At 42.7% G+C, this 22846-nt stretch overlaps 2 protein-coding genes across 2 annotated transcripts in view; one reads left to right on the plus strand and one right to left on the minus strand.

Moving 5' to 3' along the window:
• Window positions 1-437: 437 nt before the first annotated feature.
• Window positions 438-4013, minus strand: f9a (coagulation factor IXa). The gene is made up of 8 exons (XM_041943613.1): window positions 3950-4013; window positions 3431-3618; window positions 3319-3343; window positions 2947-3060; window positions 2139-2273; window positions 1745-2046; window positions 1492-1615; window positions 438-1027 (listed from the first exon to the last, which is right to left on the minus strand). Exons 1-8 carry the CDS (start codon window positions 4011-4013, stop codon window positions 438-440), a joined length of 1542 nt encoding a protein of 513 aa, XP_041799547.1.
• An 11709-nt stretch (window positions 4014-15722) lies between these two features.
• The window catches only part of fgf13a (fibroblast growth factor 13a), a 95119-nt gene continuing 87995 nt past the window's right edge, over window positions 15723-22846 (plus strand). Inside the window, exons 1-2 of the mRNA XM_041943707.1 lie at window positions 15723-15841; window positions 16097-16259. Coding sequence (XP_041799641.1) covers window positions 16211-16259 — 49 coding nt within the window. The 5' untranslated portion in view covers window positions 15723-15841; window positions 16097-16210. The remainder of the gene's footprint in view (window positions 15842-16096; window positions 16260-22846) is intronic.

Below are 22846 nucleotides of genomic sequence, written 5' to 3' on the forward strand. Positions count from 1 at the left end.
AGTGATGTGCTTTGATGTAACTGTACACAGTTAGTGTATCGTAGGTATGGCATGAATGTTTTTTTTTAAACTGTGCATTCTTTATAATGTAGACTGCTTATGGAGTTATACTGGAATTTATTCATTCAGTCAATGTAAATTACACATTTTTTTTCAAGTGCTTTCTTCACCACACACACACTTTTGGTACGGCATCGGGAAGCTGCGCTGCTCAGACACTCACAGCTCACAGAGTCTTTTATGGGTCACTGACAGGTATGGGCTGCTGCAGAGTTTAAACTTTAGACCTACCAGTTTGTGTTGTGTTTCACATCTGACTCATTGATTGCATGCCAAATTCACGATTTCTAAAATATCCTGTGAGGTTGAAGAGCATCAAGCAGAGAAATGAATTTCATTTCACACCATTATATGTTTTAAATGTATAATCCTTCAATCTAAGGGTCAGGGTCGTCCACATCCAGTGCCAGCCTGTGTTTAGTTAATCCCATAACATGTTTTATCCAGCCGTAATAAAGGGCCACGCGGGTGTACACGCCATATTTCCCTTCCTTTGCACATTCTTCCCCCCAGCTCACAACGCCTGTCAGGAACCACGTGTCATGAATGCTGTTTGTGTGAGGACCTCCACTGTCGCCCTGACAGGCGTCTTTGGCTGCATCATAGTATCCTGCACAGAACATAAAGGGAGTGATCCTGGAGCTGCTGCTGCGCTTACACTCCATCCGATCTGTGTAGGGAACCTCCACCTTCTGCAAACTGTCAGCCGTTAATCCAAGGAAGCGCGTCCGCCCCCAGCCGCTGACCATTGCAGGGGAGTACTCCTTCACCAGGGTCTCAGTGAAAGCCTTGGGCCCGATGCAGACGGGTCGCACAGTTGTGGAGAAGGTGATAGGGCTCTTGAGGTAAATCAGGGCAATGTCATGGTTATACAAGCTTACACTGGCGTTGTAGCGTGGGTGTATGTGCTGCTCCAAGACATCATAATCCTGCTCTGTGTCCTCGTGGATGTAGATGTTATGCTCCCCTGCAGGTAGAGATATTAGATTCAGATATCACTGATTCCCTGAACAGATTTACTCTACAATAAACATGGCAAAAGAATTTTTCCTCAATAGCTTAATAAAGTACATCAGGAAATTATTTCAAGGACCATGACACACACAGTGTTACACAATGGTTGAAATGGCTACATTTCTTTATTCTACTGATTAATTTGCAGGCTAATCAATGGATCATTTAATCTATAAAGGACTAGAAAATGGCCAAATACAAAAAGATGACCTTTCAAAGTGCCTGTTTTCACTGACCAACTGTGCAAAACTCAAAGATATTTAGACATCACTAAAACCTCACAACTGAGAAGCTACAACCAAATTAATCAATTATCAAAATAGTCAACAAATGATTCGAAAAATCTATTAATCGACTAATGGTTTAAGCTTACACAGAGCTCCTCCGTCATGCCTTAGCAGAGACAGTGAATCTTACCCACTCTGATGAAGAAGGAGCCCTGTGCCTCCACCAGGCAGTGAGCAGCAGTGATAACCCAGCGTTCGCTGAGGATGGAGCCCCCACAGAACAACTGACCGCTGGGATGTGCTATCAAGGCCACCTGAATGAAAGACAGAGCTGTGAGTAGATACAAGAAGTTGAGCATACCGCACACGCTGTTTCCCTCATGCATTTCCTGTAACAAAGTCTTACATGCTTCATTTGTAACACTCTTACTTCCATGCAGTACCTGCCATGGGATCTCTCCTGGAATTACCACCTCGCCACCAACAATGCGTTTGTGACCCCTGGGCGGCCCCTCAGTGGGGTCCTCAGCGTCACTGTTCATCCACCGGGGCAGCTTCTTTCGGGATTGGTTTCGTGCAGGGTCATATGTGGCTGGAGGAGACGCCGTGGTGCCGGCTGGAGTCGAGGGAGGGGATGTAGTAGTGGTGTTGCCGGTGAGTGAGGTGGCGTTCTCACGGCCGTGCAGAGACCTTGTGGATACCGAACCCACCGCTGTCAGGGCGGTTCTGCCGCATGGAAATTCAGCTGGTGATGCGAGGAAACAGGAGTCACATCGTGGAATTAGGAGTCATCGTCACAATATTTAGCAGATAATTCATTAAGAAGGACGTCAGTACCTTCTGGCTCACAGTTAAGCCCATCCTCTGTCAGCCTGTATCCTGTCGCACACGAGCATTTTGCCCCAAAGGTTCCCATTGATTCACAGAAGTGCATACACTCTCCGTTGTTCACATCGCACCGTTTTGCGACAACTGAGGAGATATTAATTCAAGACCATCCTCTTATTACACACAGGCAGTGTCATGTTGTTACCATATAGCATAAGCTCCTGCATGTTTTGTTTTTCATTTGTCAAACATGTATTGTGTGACGTGTTCTGAATGGTTTTAGGATATAGGTTTGATAAGTTACTAGTCTGGATGTGATGGAGGACAAAGTCTGCGGTCTGTATTCAAAACTTTATGTAAAGCTAAAATGAGGCTTCAGCCCAGCCTCCTCTTTGTGTTCCATGGCCAATAAGAACAGCAGGAATGATTACAACGAGCAAAACCTATTTCTGTGTTCATATAGCCTAAAACTATTGTTTTAAAACAGACTCTAACAAATGTGACCCTATCCTTTAAGGGCACCTCCTTCACTGTCATATAAATATGTGATTCAGGTAAAAGCACTCTGGCTGCTGTTTTTAGAATAATCAAAAAGACAAACAATCTAATTTTGGGACCTAAAACCAGACGGCCTGTGGATGTGAGCGACTGATTTAATTTAGAAAGAAGATGGGGGAATAAAAGGCATCTGGCTGTTTATCTTTTGAGACTGAGATCAGATCAGATCTCATATTCTGAGACAATTTAGATCATGTAGCACACAAATCTAATTTCCTTTGATCACATTTTTAAATCGAGCAACAGAACTTTCACTTACTAATCTCACAGTTTCTGCCAGTGAAGCCTGACGGACATGAGCATGTGTAGTAGCCAAGGTGGTCGTTGCATGAGCCCTGGTTCAGACATGGGCCTGATTTACACTGATTACCATCTGAAGACATAAAAACACAGCACCTCAACATAAAGTCACCTTATTTTAGTCCATTTATAAAACCATGTTTACTCAGGGAAAAAAGAGGAACATCTTTATGTAAAAGCATGTCTAGAGAATAACTTTAGCAATGACTAGGATTCCCCCGACAGGGAATGTAACAAGAAAGATTCATAGGTTCGAGAAGCCAGAGAGAAAACAATCACAGCAAACAAAGAAAGAGCCACCACTGCAACATCTTTCTGTTTGTGTTCTTACCTACATATCCCACCCAGAACGCCATCTAGAATACAGAGTGAAGACCCTGATGAGTCCAGGCAGGAAAGATAAAGAATACGTATAAAATAAATCAAAATAAATAAACACAGACCGTCTTTTCGTCATCCTCAAAGACCTCCCTGGCCTCTTCCAGGTCACATACTTCCTCCATACACTCTCTCTCCAAGTTGCCTTCCAGCAGCTCCTCAAACACACCGTTGTTATAGCGTTTGTGTCTCCTCAGAATGCCGTCTGCTGCCTCGCCAGACAGGAACACTGGATCTGAGGCTAGAGCTGGGACTGGAGCCGGGATTGGGTCTGAGGCTGGAGCCGGGACTGGGTCTGAGGCTGGAGCCGGGACTGGAGCTGGGACTGGGTCTGAGGCTGGAGCCGGGACTGGAGCGAGCAAAAGGAAAACATAATCACACAAACAGTTTTTTTTTCATGTCACAACAACAAATATATAAGTTCTAGAGGTGTTCTTTCTGTACAAATAAAGTAAATAAAAGGGATGATCCTCCACCTGTCACATGAACTGACAACACACTAAAACTGAGACCGCACAACTAAAATAAACTTTGAGTCAGAGAGAAATGAATTATAAGCAGCATAAAGAATGACATTATAATACCTCCATAGCCCAGCTGGAAGTCCAAAAGCAGCAAACATGAGATAGACAAAGAAAATAGTGCCATTCCAAACAGCTCTGATATCCCGACACACACACGCTGGGCCATCACTCCAAAGTACAGACCTCTGTTTGCACATGTACACTCACAATTAGCTGCATGTTTGTTCAAAGAAAAACATCTCGACTCAGTCTGATAAAAGCTTGTGTGTCAACATCAATGCTCGCTGTTTGGAAGTTAAGAAAGAGCACTAGTGAAATCCTGGACTTTCTTTTACAATAACAGGGCTCACAGAACAGGTTTACTCATAATCAAACAGACAAAAGTCTGTTATTGTGACAGCTGAGGCCGTGATTTTCACCTCTGGTCCGAGGCCCGAGGTTGTGGACGATCAGCTAAGGTTACCAAGGCTACCATCATCTGAAAAGACTAAATCATTTGTCTAGTCTTATCGCTTTAAAGCAAACATACAGGATTGCTTATGTATATATAGAGCTACTTTTTAATTTATACTAATTTATTCTTCATTCTGTGGCAGAATATTCTCTGTGGACATTACGGCTGTCTCTTTAAATCTTCTTCACTGTGAATTACTGTGATCTGTGCGGCTATCTCGATCGTTTGAACTGGGCTTGAATTAGCCTGGTAATATTTGTGGAATGGCATAAACCTAAATTAACTTCTGAAGCTAATTGAAGTCATGCTTTTCATGATAAATCCAGCTTTTCTTATCATCTTCTGTGCCCCGGCCCAGAAAAGGAATACGGGTTGATAAGCTGGACTTTGGGCTTTTCACCACAAGATGGCGCACGTACACCTCAGTCATTCAACAGAGCACAACGGGACAGAGGTTGGAGATGTGACCATGTCCCACATTATTCATCATCGCAGCTCAGTGACAGCTCTTAGTCAGAGTTAGAATACATTACCAACAGCGCTGAGGAAGAAATTAATCCAGATTTATACTTAAAGAACAGCCTTATCTGAAAAGTGACTTCACAGCCACAGATTATTCGTACAGTAAACGTTGTGCAAGGTGAGATTTAGTTCATTCTTGACTAGTTGTCTATATTTTACATTTGGCCCTTATTAAACTGGGTAGAGCACAAACAACCTCAAAGCTGGTGTGATTGATAAGACAATAACTAATTTAGGTAGCGTAAATAAAAAATAAAAAAAGATTTATGGATACTTTTACATGTTTACATCTCAAATTTGTTTTTTAATCAATGGTCAATCAATACCTGAGACTATGCTGATACGTGATATGGTGATATGACACTGGTGCTAATTCGGCGTGCCAGCTGGGGATTCAACTCCGGTGTCATTTTGTGGTCTGGCGTTTTAAGATGCAACCCATCACCGGCTCTGAAATCCCCCCCACAGGGAGTCCAGAGTCCTCTCCAGTGTTGGCAACTATTGACCGGAGGCATTTATATTTCATTGAATCGTTCAGAGGCTGAATAATTCATTCTTCAGTAATTAACACTGTCTGCTCAAAACAAGAGCTTCTCAATCACTTGCAGCCAGGTTGCATATCACAGTAAAGTAGTTTTGGTTATTCGATGCCTGGAGCAGTTTCCTGGGGTAAACGTTTTCACAGGTATTCCAACTATAGTCCAAAACATGACTCCGCACTGCTCCTGTTAAGTCATATTTCTAAATGTAAGTCTGTTGCTGAGCTTTGTGGAGAGACTGTGGGCTTGATGACCCCACTGATATACTGTCCTCATAGTGTCTCAGCCTGGTTTAATAGCAGAGTGAATACAGAGCTCTGACAGGCCTCTACTATAGGATGTGCAGGAGAATATAGCAACAATGGTTTTAGCTGTCAGCACTGAGGTGACGACTAGTGAGTTGAGCACACTAACAAGACCGTGTTAGAGGGACAGAATGGATGCATAGATGGATGGGAGGGAGTAAAATTGTCTGTGACTCGACTATTGATTCACGAAGATCTCCCCGTCTTCTCTGTCTTCGCTCTTTCTTTGGCAGCACAACACAGCTGGGGAGTCTGTGTCGGCTCCAATTAGATTAGTCACTACAGCGGGGGATCAAGTCAGGGCCTCGCAGATAATAAAAAGTCTGATGCTTGCTCAGTGCTATTGATTGTTACTGTGCAGTATCTCCTGGGCTGCAGGCAGCCCAGACCTCAGTCTTTCACCAGGGACATGGTGTCATTTGCAGAGGGCTTTCTGCTGGAGTAAAACCTTCTTCTGTAGTTGTGAATCAGAGTGTTTGTAGAGCTCAAACAAGAGCAGCATGATTCAGGGAAATCTGTGCCATGGCAAATATAGAGCAATAATTGAATTCTGTCTAGTCAAGCTTGTGATATTCAAAGGCACAATCAATGATCTGAGTATCAGCAATAGAATTATGACCAAAAATACAAAACCTAACTTAGAACACTTTCATGTTGATGAACAGGACTTTTAATATAACAAAAACTACATCAAAAACCTAAAAAGATCCTTGATGTTTTTCAAAGGTTTGTTACATCACTTGGGCCTGTATTTTGAATTATGATTGGAGGGAAAACTCAAACAAAGGAAGACTTTTCTGTCATGCTGTTGATTGTGATGATCGGGGCTTATTGTGTCTGGATTTATTTCTAACTTTGGCAGGAACTCGTCCTTTCAGGGTGACCTTGCATCGATACACATTACTGACAATGCTCTATATGTGTTCTGGCAGCAGCTCTCAGGCACAACAACAGACACTTTGTGGTTTTATTCTAATCACAGAAATAAAAAAAGTTGTCTGTGGTCTGAATAATCCCTGACTGGATTGTATGTTTTAATACACTATAGTGTGTGAAACATTATGTGTTATCTCCAGGTTTTATGATGGGATGACACAAGCTTCTTCCGACCTTCACGTGTAGATGCTAATCTTCTCATGTGTGGGTTTATTTATACACGAATGCAAGCCAAGAGAAGACAGATAAGATATCTGCATGCATGCTTTGTGACATGCAAGCGATCTATCTAGGTTAGTTTAAGACAATCACCTTTTTTTCCCCCTCTGAGCCAGTTTTGGATAATCAGCCCACCGGCAGTCTGAGGAAGGCTGAGCGAGCAGACTTTGGATCCATAGCAGATTGTGTGCGCTTCTGGAGTTGAGTGCAGCGTATCGTCAGGTGCAGGCGAATGAAATGTTTGTTTTATGTGAAATCCTCATGAGACGCAGGGAGGAACTCTGCAATGTCACCCACTGGAGCGCATCAGAGATTATAGGGAGATGGTGTAATTATATTCACTCTGTATGAAATAAAGAAACGTAAAACAGAAGCTCACACAGAAGAAAGGACGTTTAAAGGACTAGTTCGCTTGTTTGCTTTCTTAGATGAGAGACAGCTTCATATCCGATGTCTCTCTCTCCTCCCTGGTTTCTCCTCCTCATCTCCTCTTTTCACTCAGGCTCCTCTGTCCATCGGCCATCCCGGGACCTCTCTCGCTCCCTTGGCTGTTGGTGCCTCACTCCAGATGTTTGGATCTGGATCTCTCAGCCTCTCCTCTTCGCTCTCTCTCCCGCTGTGTGAACAGTGTGCTTGAGCTGTGCCTCTTGTGTGTTCTTCCGGTCTGTTCTCTGTCCAGGTCTCTGTGGAGGAAAGGAGGCGGTGAGGCTCAGGTCTCTTCCTGGATCCATGTTTTTCATATATGTTTACAATCTGACTACAATTTGTCATCCTGATTGTTCATACTGTGATTTTACTACGTTGTTTTGTACGTACGACATCTATTGCAAGTCTGTCCAGCCACGTCTGACCCTGTTCTGTTCCTCTTCCTGAGTTTTTCTGTCATACCTGAATCGAGGATCTTAGGATAGAGGGTCTCATATGCTGTACAGATTGTAAAGTCCCTTAAAGGGAATTTGTGTTATTGGGCTGTATACACAAAACTGACACGACTCTCATGTCTGTAATGCATTAAACTACAGCCGGAGGAACTGAGCTTAACATAAAGACTGAAATCTGAGGAAGAAGCTAGCCTGTCTCTCTCCATTGGTTAAAAAAAAAAAAAAATCACACACACAATTTAACACATATTTTGTTTTTTTAAGTCTGTACAAAAGCAGAAGTGAAAAAAAAGAGAATTTATGGTTTTACTGAGGGTTTTATGTGGGCAATGACAAGACTTGCTAGGGTAGCTTCTTCCCCCTATTTCTAGCATTTGTGCTACGCTAACCTAGCTGTGGCTTTATATCTAACAGACAGACACACAGTAGGAGTAGTATCAATCATCTGTTCCAATTTTGGCTTGAAAGTAAAAAAAAAAAAGTGTATTTCTCAAAATGTTGAACTATTCCCTTAAAGTGATTCTGAGATTTTGGATTTTTCAGTTTCTCGGGTCTCAGGAAGCAGAAGTGATTCATCTGTTTGAAAATAGTTCGTATTACAGCCTTTGAACATCTTGGTGATTTCAATATCTGAAACTGTGCCTGACTTCTACTTCATCTACTTCAGTTGTATAAACTTTGGGCAGGGAGCTAAACTCTCCTTGTAAATAAAGCGTGATACCTGTTTGATGCTCTTCTGTCAGTGGGCGTTTCTTGTACAGTGATATCCACAGGGCGCTCCTATGCTGCACGGCGGGCCTCAAAGCACTACCCCCTTCCATCACCCCTCCTCGTAATAAAGTCATTGACATTAATGTGGTATTTGAGAGAGTTTCGCTCCATTAATTAGCACAGTCATAGCTGTAATTTGAAAGCCTGATGTTTCACACCCGTTCCCCTGCTTGCCCACATGCATCCCCACCAAGCCAAACACACTGATGCTGACATTTTAACAACTGGCTTGATATTTAGCTGAAGACATAGAGGTAGCGTTTGGATTTACAGGCTCACAACACCAGTCACAGTCCAATACTCTTATAGTGTTGAAGGGTTTTCAGGTGAAATCTGGCCAGCAAAACATAAAAAAGGGTGTTTAAACCTCTGATGCAGTCGTAGTTGTACTGGAAATAGCTGTGGACGTAAACATAGCATGGCATTTAAAATTTCAGATTTTCTTGATTTACCATAATCAATGACTTAATTATAATCCCCTCCTGTTTGAGGTGGAAGACTTGAGGAAATGGTTTACTTGAGTACAAGGAGAAACAACTTCATTGATTAATTTCAAGTAACTCCAATTTCAATCAAAATCAAGCACTCAAATGATCTAATACTGTTATATTGACACAGCTATGGATCGGTATTAGGCTTATTAAACCAGGTAAGATTAAGTGGGTCAGTGACCCAGTAATGCTTGATCTAATTAATTCAGAGGTTTCGCTAAATTTGTAAATGTGTCATTTATGTTTATTTGCCGGAAACTGTTTTCTTTAGAGTAACTAAATCCACTGGACGCAATAATCCAGTGTCTAGGTTTGCATGAATATATGTACTTATCCATGCTTACTCTTGCCAATAGTGACCCAGAAACGCAGCACTATTGTGAATTCCTAGGAAATGAGAGCTCAAATGCACTCCTAGTTCTGTGAGCCGTGATGCAGCCGAGCTGACAGACGCTGCCGGCTCGCGGATGTTCAGCCACCATTAATGAAATGTGGAGCTCTCATCCCTCCTGGTCAGAAAGTGCCTGCGAAGCTCACTGTTTTCCTGCTGAATGTCAAAAATGAGTTTGCAAAAAGCGACACTGGACGGAGCCAATGAGGTGGAAATGGGTGAAATGAATGTGTCATGATAATAAATCCATTCCAAATTTGCACTCTTTACATATAAGACATGCTTCAGGTGCTAATAACTCACCTGCCAGGAGACTGATGGAGACTTCATCACCAGAGGTAAAAGGCAAAGTGTCAGCCGCACCAAATACATGTAGATCATCTGTCCCACAGCTGAAATATACCCTGACTCTGTGACATGAGAGATATAAAAATGCAATCTGGGGAGAGGCCAAGCCAATTATGTGGTGTGTTATAGGGAGACGTGACAGAAATACGACATCGTGTCACACCTTTCAACCTCGACCTCTTTAGTTTTGAAATAACTTGCCGGCCCCATTCTGACCTTTGAAACTGAGGTCAGTGCGCCTGATCTCTGCGAGGCTCAGAGATAAATGAGCAGGTGCAACAGTCCTGCAAGTAATGTGTGATGAAATCCATCATTTTTATGTGCGAGCCTGTGCAAACACATAAATATGCAGACACAAATTCACAAATACTTGCATGGCCTTTATTGCCATGTTCAGTCCTCGGCTTTTAGCATCCTGCATTTGCTTATCTGCTAGTATTCATTACTCATTCATTCATTTATGGTGACAACATGTGAATATCTTATTTGCTTTGCTTGATGTCTAACACATATGACACTGACCTCTCCTGCATTATGCTCATAATCTACTCCCTACAAAAAGCTTCCGAAGTTATGAACAAGTACATCTTTTTTATGGTTTCCATGTTGTATATTAACTGAGCAAATCCACAGTTTACTCAGTTAATCGACAATTAGTAAAGCTGCAGTCCTCTGATAAGATTGAATGTCACAAGAGGCTTTGATTCATGTAACTTTTGGCACATTTTGAGTGCGAGACAGAAGATTGTTTGTGATAATTCCCACCCATATTGCACAAAGCACACACACAGAGATTCTGCAAACACTCCTCGACCTCCAACTTTTATCGGCTGTCATCAGCACCCCTGTAACAGAACCAGTCTGATTACCTTATCTGCCAAACTCAGAGCTCGAATCAGGTTAACACCTACAATCAGGGGCGGACAACCAAACCTGCGGCACAATAATGGAGCATTAATCACCCTCCAACACATCACTGGCCGTCCCACAGAATGATTTTTAGGACTGATCCCTTCTAGCACCTAAACCGGCTCCTCCACAAATATCACGGTGGGTGAATTCCAGCCCAGCCGAGTTACAAATCGAGCAGCTCCTCCGCAAATGGTCCAGGGTTAGTCTGTCATCCCATGCAACTGATTTATAAGTCAGCTCATTGTGTAGATGGGGTGTGTGGCAGTTATCCATGTGACTGGGCATTGATTTTGAACCGACTGCCATGATGAATACACATTTTAAGCAAAATAATTGGAGAAGCTCCCAAAAACCTTATTAAAAATATTGAAATGAAAGCCCACATAGTACAGTGTGATCAGGAGCGGACAAAATAACATGAACGTCTGTAAAATCTGATGTAATTTAAAAGAGAAAACCTTAAAATGCTATTGTTTGCGCAGGGATCAGAGAGATGTCGATTCATTTCTAAGACAATTCATTTGTTCGTTCAGTCATTCAACCTTTCACTCTACCATTATTCCATTCATTCCCTTTGCCCACGATACTGTAATAGACAAGTAAGGGTTCGTTGAATATATAACATAAAATGAGCAATGTTTTTTCATATGTATCTGAGCAGTTAAAAGCCTCAAATCAGTTTGAATCACATGCTTTACAAATACTGGAAGAAACCACTGCGGCTGGATTGAACCCATGCAAAGACAGAACAGCCAATCTCTTCACCAAATGCCATCACGCTGCCCTGAGTGATTTGAGGGATTTTCAAAACACCGTCACTGAACTGAGAGGAAATTTGTAAGAATCTAAAGGGATGAGTTTGCTGAGTGTGCGTGCGTGCATGTGTGTGGTGCAGTGTGAGCTTAAGGCGACGGTGCATTTTCTAGCCGAAATCCTGCAATCAGCATACAAAGAGAAGTGATTCAGGGTTATTCTGTGGCATCGGTGGACATGGCCTGTGATGTGACATCAGAGGTGACAGAGTGTGAGTCAGGGGTTTGTTTGTGCTGTACCAACCGGGCTGCAGGGCTTTGCTTTAAACAGGCTGGGGGTGAATGTAGCACTGTACTGCGATGCCCTGCTGGAAAGGTCAAAGGGGGCCCCAGGCCATGGACACAGTGGGAACACAACCCACTGACATTTACACTCTCTCGAACTCTCACTCTTTATACCTCATTCCCAACATGCATGCATATGTCCTGCTGACTATCGATAAAGCCACCGGCACGTTTTTGGGGTCTGATGATGATGCTACTCCCCAAACATCTCCGTCAACTAAAGACACTTAAAATGATGCTTAAACATTTATTCAAAAATATCCAGACCACACCAAAGAACCATTACTGCTTCTTCATGAGCTTTTTCATGACTCCTAATAAGGTATGTATCCTGCAAGAAAATCCCATTTATGCATTGTATCTAATGAAAGGTTTAACTATACCATAAATTTCTAGCTGACACAACACAACACACGGTGGAACAGCTGTCTCTGTGTTTAGTTTTGGGTCAGTTTTGGGGGTTTAAGTGGTTTATCTATTTGGAAATTTTCATACATATAATGATGAAGAGACGTCAATAATGTCACTAATATGTAACCCTAATTTAATCATGTAAATTGAGATGAGGCTCCTCGCTCATTTAATGCATGTAGTGTGTTTGTGATTTGCATGTGTGTTGTCCTCGCCTCTTTTGGTAAGTGATGGAGACATCCAGTCGTTGTCCTCCTCCCCCTCCCCCAGGTGTAACCTCCGTGACCCCTTGGTTGAGCGGTCAGCTCCTATCGATTTGCAGTCTTCTCCATTGTGCTCTGCTGCCAAAACAGCCACTATCATGAAATGATAACTGTCCACCCTCTCGCTGCCAGTGACTGCTAATGAGCAGTCAGATCTCATGATTTAAGAAAAAAAGAATAAATCAACACATTTGCTGTAAAAAGAAAAAAAAAAGAAAAGAAAAAGCCAAGCATTGTAAACAGAGGGGACTGAAAGTAATGGATGGGAAGTTATGATTTAATAATCATAATAAAATCACAAAATCATAAAAATATAGAGGAATAGTTCTAAACGACTACAGTCAAGGTCTATAGATAAAAACACAAAGGGCAGGTGATCTACTCATTGAGTCACCTGTTTACACTGTATAAGGAAATACAGATTTCGACTGTCTTATTTATTGGTCGTGACGCTGTTGTAGGTCAGTTTCACATAAAACCCCACAGATTACACTGATTTTCAGAGGCACATAAGTGGAATTAGTAAACTGACTGAAATGGCTAAAGGCTATTAATCCAGTCTGGATCTGCTTGAAGTTTGTTCAGCTTAAAATATGGAAGTATGAAAAGTACGTAAAATACTGTAGATCACAACTGCATTTCAACTTGTTTTAGCTCTCCTCCTCCGGATAATATGATAGACACTTTTTTTCACAATTATCTGAATTTGGGTTCAGTTGGTCTTAATGTTTAAGAGATAATCTAACTGGGCAGAGTAGAGCTTGTTTTTTGAAACCTCATTGAGGCAGCCCAGAGTGTGCCTTAGACGTCTCAGGAAGATTTGAGCATGTGAAGAAAGTTTGAAAGGAGTCCTGTTTCTTCTAAAAATAGCAACTATATAGATCTTGTAACCCTCAACCCGCAGGTCTTTTTCCTCTGCTGCCACTGAGTGCTAACAGACCCGCAGGGCTGAGAGATGTGACATAAAGCCGGCAAAAAACGGACGGGGACTGGACGGGACTTCTGAATGACGGCTGTTAAAATCAATACTCAGAATTATAATTATTATAGCAATCTCTTAGGTGGATTAAGAGGCCTGAAAACTATTTGGATTTCTAGCTGAAAGTGTCGCTCACTCAACATTTTAGAACTGGAAGATTAAGTGTGAGTCCAAGTGAAGGATGAGGTGTAGCTTTCATAGGCTTCATCTTTACAGCTTTTAAAAGGTAAGGACCCCACACACTTTAAGCTTTAAAATGCACCTCTGAACACTAACATGCTGCACGGAATAACTTCTTTTATCAGTCAACAGAGATGTCAGTGTCAGTTGCAACACGGGGAAACAATGATGGATGGCGTTTCCCCACAGCGAAGCCTCATAAAGAGGCAGATCCTGTTCATTCTGTTATTACAATACTACAATCCCAAATTTCCTTAACTCACTGGCTTCCTGTGCATAGAGTCACTCTGCCCGCTGTGCTCAGATAGCTTAAAATAATTATTAGGGGTCTTACATAATAAAAGAGACTTTTTACCTCGATAGAAACATCTGACAAGCCAAACTGGACATAATCGAAGTTCGGCCCAAGGGCCCCACATTGGGCGGCCCTGCTTTACAGCAAAGTTTGTAGAAAAAGCTGTCAAAAGATTTCAAAAGAAGAGACTATTTCTGCTGCTGGGAAGCGTTCATGGTTAAGTCTGGATAAGCCACAGCAAAACAGCACATTGCTTGTGAAAAACACATTTCTACCGTCTTTCAAAGCCCATTGATTCACCTCCATTGTGCTGGGGTGATGACACTGATCTTGGGGGCGGATATCACAAAACTAAGCAAATAAAACAAAACCTTTTTGTATGGATAGACACCACAAGTAAGTGGGTAAGAAAAGGTTGTTTTTGTAAGTTGGGTAAACGTTAATGACGGTTGCAGGAGGATCTGATGGGCTGCTTTCCTTTACACACTGACCCTATCATCTCTCTTAATGCTATGGAATATAAGATCCTGCTTTTTCTTAAACAAAATGAAAACAATAATGGGAGAACATACGTGTCTCACTGCAGTTTGTACTGTTGCATGTTTTATTAGGCTTAGCAAATTATTTATGGCACTGTCATATAGTTACTTCGACTTATTTTAGATTTTTAGAGAAAAGGAGCTTAACATTATCCAAGGAGGCTAGAATGAAGGGTAACTGGACTTGGTTGTAGAAACCTGAAAATGCTTCCCGCTCATCCAAAGGGCTGCCCTTCATCTACCCTCCTTGGAAAACCATGATGTCGGAGAATCTTCACAGAACATCTTGCTTGCACAAGACGTCTTTTGTTCAGGTGGGTATTGCAGTCTCAACCCTATCTGCTGCCCCACATGGTCATTAAAGAACTGTTAAGTGCGCTGTGAGCTCAGAAAACAGAGGCTTTGGGGAAATGTTGCACCCGATGCATGAAAATACCATAACTGAGTAAGTTTGGGTATTTACATTACAACTGAGCAAGTTGTTGTTCATAAAGATGAGTTTTTCTCTTGCAGTGATTTAAGTGATCTTGTTTTGAATTACAATAGTTTTATCTTATGTGCAACAGATACCTCAGAAACGGGCAGTGCTGCATCTGATTGTTACAGGCTGGATATTTAGAGTCTAGAACCTAAGTTTTTACGTTTAAACTATCTAATAACTATAGTATGAACCACAAAATCAAGTGACCTACGATTTGCAGCACATTTAGACTTGTGTCCTGCAGCTGTTGCAAAGCGTCGCCTCATGCATTTTACAAAGTCTGAAGAAAACACCTCGGATCATATAAGCAGAAAATGCGCAAGCCGTATGTGAATGGGATGACGCATAGCTCCGCAAAGGCAGCTGAATGAGAGCAACAGCAAGATGGTGTGCACCACGCAGCTCCAGCTCCTGCTCTAAACCTCCACCACGTCCACAGCACAGCTGGCGCACTGGCTGCGTGTGCGGATGGAGCTCGTTTTCATCTCGCCAGCGACACTGAAGTGAAAGAACAGAACAAATGTGCACGGTGTGAATCTGCGCTGTAACGGGGGGGAGCGCTCCTCTCGCGTTGTGTATCCTGTTGATCCTGCCCGCCGAGCGTTTAGAGGAGCAGAGCTCGTCAGGAGGAAGAGCCTCAGACAAGAGAACCTGGTCGCACCAGCCGCACCGGATGGCATTTCTCTCGGGGTTTGCGTGCACATAGGACGCTTCAGTGTTTCCATCTCTATTTTTTTTCTTTTCCAACGTTCATTGAAGCAATCCGGGAGGAAAAAAAACCAACCTTGCTCTCCATTTCGCAGCTTTTTTTAAATTCTCTTCTGTCACAGCAGAGCAGTTCGTGATTTTTTTTTGTATGCAACATAACGGGATTCATGGTGGGAGCGTTTCCTTTCATCAATGTGCATTGATGTAGCAGAAAACGTGGAGGAGATAAGGTAGGTGAGAGCGCGCAGAGATGGACGGCCACACAGGCTGATTCTCGGTGTTTCCTGGAACCATATGGGCTCTTTGTCGTGTGGCGTGCGAGCGTGTTTGGAGAGCATGGATGTTTTCATTGATATCCAATTGATAAACACCTTGCTTCCCTAATAGCTCCCACGATCCATTGTCTCGTCATATGGCCCCGCTGCTGCTGCTGTGCTATGAAAGGGGACGTTTTGATGAGTGTTTCTCTCTGTGTCTCTCTACAGAACCCTTATCTCGGCACCTGGAACCTTTGGACGGGATTTCATTGAGGACAGTCAGCAATTAAAAGGATTTCGATTCTTGTCTAAATCGGGAATTACACATCCAAACTGGGATCTATGAGCGGAAAAGTGGCGAAGCCTAAAGAAGACAAGGATGCTTCCAAGGGTAAGAGGCGAGCCTTGCCTTGCACAGACTGCTTTACCCCTCAATCACAGGGTTTTTGTTTGTTTTCAACGCGCCCATATGCGCCCATTCATCCCCTACATGGTGCTCGAATCACCCTTTGAGGTTTAGACTGAAGACAATAGCAGCCACCGGATGGCGAGCCATTCCCAGCATGGTGCATGTGGATGTTTCTGTTTGAGATCTGAGCTCGTAAGACCGCCACTGTAGGCCTATGTGCTGCACGATGTGTCGCTTTGAGATCACATGCTTTACTTGCACTGACTTAGTGATCGCCAAAGAACAGAGAGGCAATCGGAGAAAAGCGAACAATCAATACGCTGCAGGTCAGGGGGACACACAGATTGTGGATAAAAACATCAGATTTACATTAAAAGTAGGCATGACAACGTTGAAATGAAGACAGTGATGTTCTATTGTGACACTGGCATCCTGTTGAAACGTCCCTTTGTGTTTCTCTCTCGCACCTTATCCGCATTCTGATTTTCTCATCACATCTGTACGACCATGAAGCGCGGAGCCCGTTCCCGCACCCTGATCTTATGATCTATGGCGTAAAAGAAAAAATAAATAAATAAAAGAATCAGGTCCTTTGCCCCTCAAAACAAACGGACTAAACCGTCTATCCATCGCCATGGTCACAGAGAGCGGAGACAGGGTTGCCAGAGAAACCTGGCGGCACTAATTATTGTAACCGCTCCATCTGCACTGGGGATGTGCACGACACTTTACGCACCGGCACACACATTACTGCACCTTTGTCTTGGTGCTCCTTATTTTCTATTAAGCAATTAGAAATATTAATAAACAATAAACCGAATGATGGTTAACAATGACGCAGTTTTATTGCGTCATTAAATTTGTTTCCAGATGTCCATGGATCGATTTTCACAATCAAAAACCACAGTGTCTTTTTAGCCTTCATTGGGATGAGGATTCAAGACTTTGTATCGCCTAAAGATATTTTTATGGTCTATGAATTCGTTTTCCCGAGTGTAATATAATAACCTTGCATTTACACCTTGGCAGCATGCCCCTTGCAGCCTTCCTGTTTATTTACAGTATGGCCATTCAGTTGGGTCTCCTCCTCATCCGGCTCTGTTTAAGGTGCTCACAACAAATCAATAACCCTAATTGGCTTATTTTGGCAGCACTGCTACAAGTGATGACGCGCCCTGTTGATGTTACTAAAAGTGGTACATACAGTAATGATGGCACCATAGAGACCTGCACTAAACACAGTCTGCAGAAACTTTTCTGTAGTTGTTCTTTACAGTTATTTAATTTAAAGGCCATGCAAGTAATCCAGAATAACTAGCAGCTTAGAGGCCAATAATGAATGGATAATGAACTACTGTGATAGGAATGTTTCTTATTTATATCATAGGGTACAACACTGAAGAGACAGCACCAACTAACACTCAGCTGGGATGATCAAAATGATTTAATTTCAAGCATCTTGTTGAATGTGGTTAATGCAGTTTGCATGTGGTGCCAGACAAATAAATGTAAACAAAACTAACTTGTAGAGCTAAAACAAAACAGCGGTTACAGAAGTTGTTCCGACAACACAGTGAGCAAAATACGCTGAAAGGAATTGATTTCACGATTAACCTCCACTGCAACTTTGTCTCTTATCTCCTGTTGGAAATCAATGGCATGTGTGAATGGCTGACTCATTTAAGCCCTAGGGCAGCAGCACCATCTCCGAAACTCTCAGCTGATATAAAAACATCTTCACCTCGACCAAGAGTGCTCAACAAAGCGTGGTATAGTTTTAAAGATGCACAACCCAAAAGCCGAAAGCTGCCGTGGTTCTTCTGCCTTCCAATTTTAGAAGAAAAAAGAAAGCAGGAAAAAAACAGACTGCAGTTTACTATCTGCATCGCTGAGAGGGTCGCTTGGTGCCAGCTGCCCTCCATCACAGAGTTGAATGGCACAAGTGCAGGGAATTGCACGGGGAGAATCAGCACCTACCCTGCCAACAATTTTCAGGGAAACAGTCCATTAAAGCCGGAACCACCTGCCATCTCCACCGCTTTTTTTCCTGCAAGCTGTTGGCCTACACAAGCTTCTCACTGCCCTGCTTTTTTCGAACAGAAGTGATACCCCCATTTCCTCTCATCTACCCCCATCATTTTCAAAAGACGTTTTTTTGGAGTGTCTCAGCGATCTCTGCCAATTTGCCAGGCTCCTGAAATTACACATAAATGTATGGAGCCATTATTACATTAGTTTTGTGTCTACTTGTTAATTAGGCTTTCACTTTCAGTTACTGCATATCAGGTTCTCTGAGCATAATCCATAACTGCAGCACATCTTTGAAAGTGCATGTTTAGAAACCCCAAAAAGTCATTTGACACAAGAAAGAGTTGGTACGGACAAGTGGAATATAAATTGGATATATGGATGGAAAACACTCTCGGGAGTTACTTCCCTCCAAATAAAATTATATTGGATTAATACATTTTCTCTATGGTGGTCCCAGCGGTAATCACATCACAAACTGACGTGCCATTAAAACTGCAGCTCAGGACAAAATCACTCCCTCTCACTTCAGCGGCAGGGTATTTTCTTTTGCTTGACGGATGTGCGTTTTGTGACAGTAATCTGTTCTCTCCTCCGTGGCTCAGTCAGGAAGGCCACAGTTCATCCCCTAGCAGTGCATGTGAGAACAGAAAGTATGCAGAGACACGCAGCGAGACATGGCGGGGTGGAGGGAGGTGGTGTACAGCGCGGCTCCAGTATCAACACCACTGAATCACGTTGTGTTAGTTTCCCCCTGTCCTTGTGAAGCTAAGTTGTACAGACAAAGTGATGTGTCAAAGCGTGACGTACGCACTCTTTCATCTTTACAACTTCCCAGAGCCTGAAAACTCAGCTCGGTGAGCTCCTGTTGAGACCCATTTACAGTGCTGCATTGATGGATTGTTCATCAATTATGCAGACGTTTCCACCATCATCATTTGGCCTCATGACATTAATATAATCTATTCTGTGTGTCTTACAACTTTTCAGTCAAGAAAGCTAACATGCCTGGTTTTATGATCAATTTAACCATATATAGCCGATAGTTCATAAATGCCACATTCATGTGAGTGAAGACGTTTGACTGCACTCCTGTCACGCTCCTGATGCTTCATCTCAGCGTAGTGCATTGATAGACTCCCCTCTCGGGTGTGAGTGTCAGCCAGTGGATTCATGTCCGCCTCCGATCGCAGGTCTGAGCGGAGCAGAAGGCATAAGTCTTGCATATTTGCAGGCAGATTAATTCAGCGCGAGGCCAGCAAGCCACAGAACTGAATCAATAGATGCCCAGAGATGAGTTTGGGGCCACTTCATTAATCACAATGCCGGCAGCTCTGTTCGCCACAAGGCCAACACCTGCAGAACCACACACTGTGTACAATGTCGTTAAATTATTTCGATCCGATGGCTGGATCTCAGAGACGCCCCTTTGCATAGCATGTGGTCGAGGCTGGATTGTTTAATTGTTATGACATCATTTCATACAGTGTGTAGTCAATATCTGCACTGCAGCTTTAACCGTCATCTCATTAAATGTTTGGAGGATGTGCAGAAAGAATACATGCACTTACACTTTGCAGGAATTTTAGTGAAGCAGAAGTGGAGTTACTGATGTGACAGAATTTCTCTGTATAATATTAAAACACATTGAAAGTGTTTGTAGAGTAAAAGTTACCCCACAGTGCACATGTTGACAGGTTACAGCAGTGCACGCTACAGTTTCTTGTGCAGTCACATTGGTGTACAAGCTCAACTGGTAGTGCAGGAGATTTTCATGCGGGGGTCCTCAAATTCTAATCCCAGCGTCTGGAAAATGACTCAGCTCAGAGGATTTTCTGCTATTTGATAGAGTCAACTTAAAATTATTTTTTTCTCAAAGATGCTATTACAGAATACAGTTGAGGCTTTTTCATATATATCCTTCTTAGCAACTTTTTAATCTAAACAGTGAACATTTTGGGCTACCACTTGTCACGACTTCAACACAGCATGTCATGATTTCCCATTGCAAACATATAAAACACTTCGAAAAGTTCAAGTAAATGAAAAGTCACTTCTATACCTCTAACATTATATTCAACACAACAAAAGCAGTTTGCCACATATAAAACAGGGGGGGGGTCTGTGAGGACACGCTCTCCTGGAAGTATTTGTGGTGTCATCAGGGTGGTGGAGTTGTTCCCTGTCAGATGCTTTCCTGATACTGACGCAGATCCGGCCACACTGCCTGGAGGAAACTGGCTCGCCTCGCATCAGAGATCTGCCACTCTCCATCGCCGACTTGCACGCTGATCGCTGTTTGGGAATGTTGAGAGCCCCTCTCTTCAATTCCTCTGTCAGCTTAGGTTTCTGAGTGACACTGGGTGCCTTGTGACTGGTGCATTGGCTTCTGTCTGCTGGATTCTGTGCAATTTGTTTCTTTGAGAAGAAAGTTCTTTCCAACCACATTGTCGGAGTCGGCGTTGACAAAGCATGAACTGGCAAGTTATTGATCAAGTAGCGCTGAAATATATCAGCCAGGCAAAAAACGCATTTTTCATCCGCTTAATTTCTCTTGAGTTTGAAATGGACTCACGCTCTGTCTTACATCATCACTACCAAAAGTGTTCTGCCCCTCAAATCTCTAATACCTGACTGTTCTGATGCATTAGTCAGCTTGCTGCTGATAATCCACAGAGCTACAAGTCTTCTGAGGTGAATGGCTTCATGAGCTGTGCCTCAGTTCCCACTAGAACATGGCTGCCCCCGGTTGCAATTTGCCAGGCTGCACAAAACAGAGTCAGTCGTTACCTCCTCGGTGTTCTTCTCTTTCCTTCCCCTTGATCTGGCAACACTCCTCTTGGTGGACATTAAGTTAGTCGTGTCATTTGGCTTCCCCTCTAAATATTGTCATTCAGAGGGACTGACGAGTTCTAATCCTCGTTAACAAAATGGCCATGAAAGCTGAAACATCTGGCTCTCCGCTGAATCTCACTGCTCTCTCACAAACGTTGAAATACACACACAGCAGCAAGTGTAATCTGACAAACCTGCTAAAAATGTGTTTTCAAGAGTGTATTAGTGACACTGTAGCTGTGAGGGACAAGGAAGAGCATTTTGCGTTGACATTAATAGTAATAAAATCATTTTCTCTGCTTCAGATTTATTTGTGGCCCACTGATGTTGAACGTTGCTCGTGATAATAATCTGATGTCTACGCCTGAATTTGTTTAATCGAAATAGCGATGCAGATCAGAACTCTGACAGAGAGGTGTGGGATTATCTACTACCTGTGGATTTTGGATTACTGCAATTTTACTTTCAGAAACGCACTCCCCGCCACAGTAGTTAATCCCATCCAAAGATAATCCCACATAATTGTGGTTATGTGTGTCAAACTGCCCTGATAACAATACATGATGTCCCTCCACAGAGTGGGATGACTTTTCACGGCACATTCACATCTAAGCCACATGAGGTTTAACACTGACATCAGCTATATGGGGCATATTATTCCTCTAAATTCTAATACTCAGAAGCAGAGTTGAGGATGGCACTCTTCATCTGGTGCAGGGATGAGGGGGCAGAGGGCATGACAGTTTTTTTAGTGCTTTATTATCTGTTATACTGGACAAAGATGACATCAGCACAAAATGGTCCTTAAGTGTATCTTTATCTGGTCTCCTTTCCACTGCTGCTCTGAAGAGGGAACATGCTTTCATGACACTGCGCAGTTTCTTTTTTTAAACTTGTTGTTTAGAGGAGATGCCAAATGGCAAACAGAATCAATTTGTCCCCATATAATACCTTTGCCAGGCGTGTGACAATCCAAGTCAGGGTGCTAATGGGCTCACGGCAGATCAAGTGCTGTTAGCCCATCTGAGGTGAAGGAAAGCGCTCGTCTGTTCAACTGAGCACATTGCAGCACTGACTCATTTGTCTGTAAGCCTTCACACCACCCTGAGCTCACTTTCAGACTGTGTACAGTATGTGCCACATGCACTTCTACTGGTGCTGCATGCCACAGATGCCTTTTTCATGTACATCCAAACACAATAAGACACGGAATGGGAATTGAGTCAAGGCTCAGTCAAAGATTGTGCCTATCACTCCAATTCTTCATTAATTCCTATATTGATTCCTGATCAATTTTCTATGTGGAAAAAACGTTTTTCAGCATCAATGCAACTGTTTTATTATCTTTCTCTGAAAGCTGTAGCAACTGTCTGTCTGTCATCATCTAAAATGAATGAAACGAGAGAATGTTTGTCCAGGATTAGTCTTCATTTAGGTTTTCTTTGTCATAGAAAAAAAAATTGCTAGGCTTTTCCTATGCTTTGATGTTATTCTAATATAGGATATTTACCCTTGGTACCTGACCTGCTGCTTGGTTGGGAAGCAGTAGCACTTGTGTGCATAAAATAGATGGCATTCCTGGTATTTAAGCCCATGTTGTCAAGAAGGATGTTTCAAAATATTGTTGGTGTTTCCACCTACTTGAAATGATCATTTTCAAGACATTACACGTAGCACTGTTGTCATCTTTCTTCCTGAAATGAAGC

This window comes from Chelmon rostratus, chromosome 9 (assembly GCF_017976325.1).
Source record: "Chelmon rostratus isolate fCheRos1 chromosome 9, fCheRos1.pri, whole genome shotgun sequence".
Taxonomy (NCBI): Eukaryota; Metazoa; Chordata; class Actinopteri; order Chaetodontiformes; family Chaetodontidae; genus Chelmon; species Chelmon rostratus.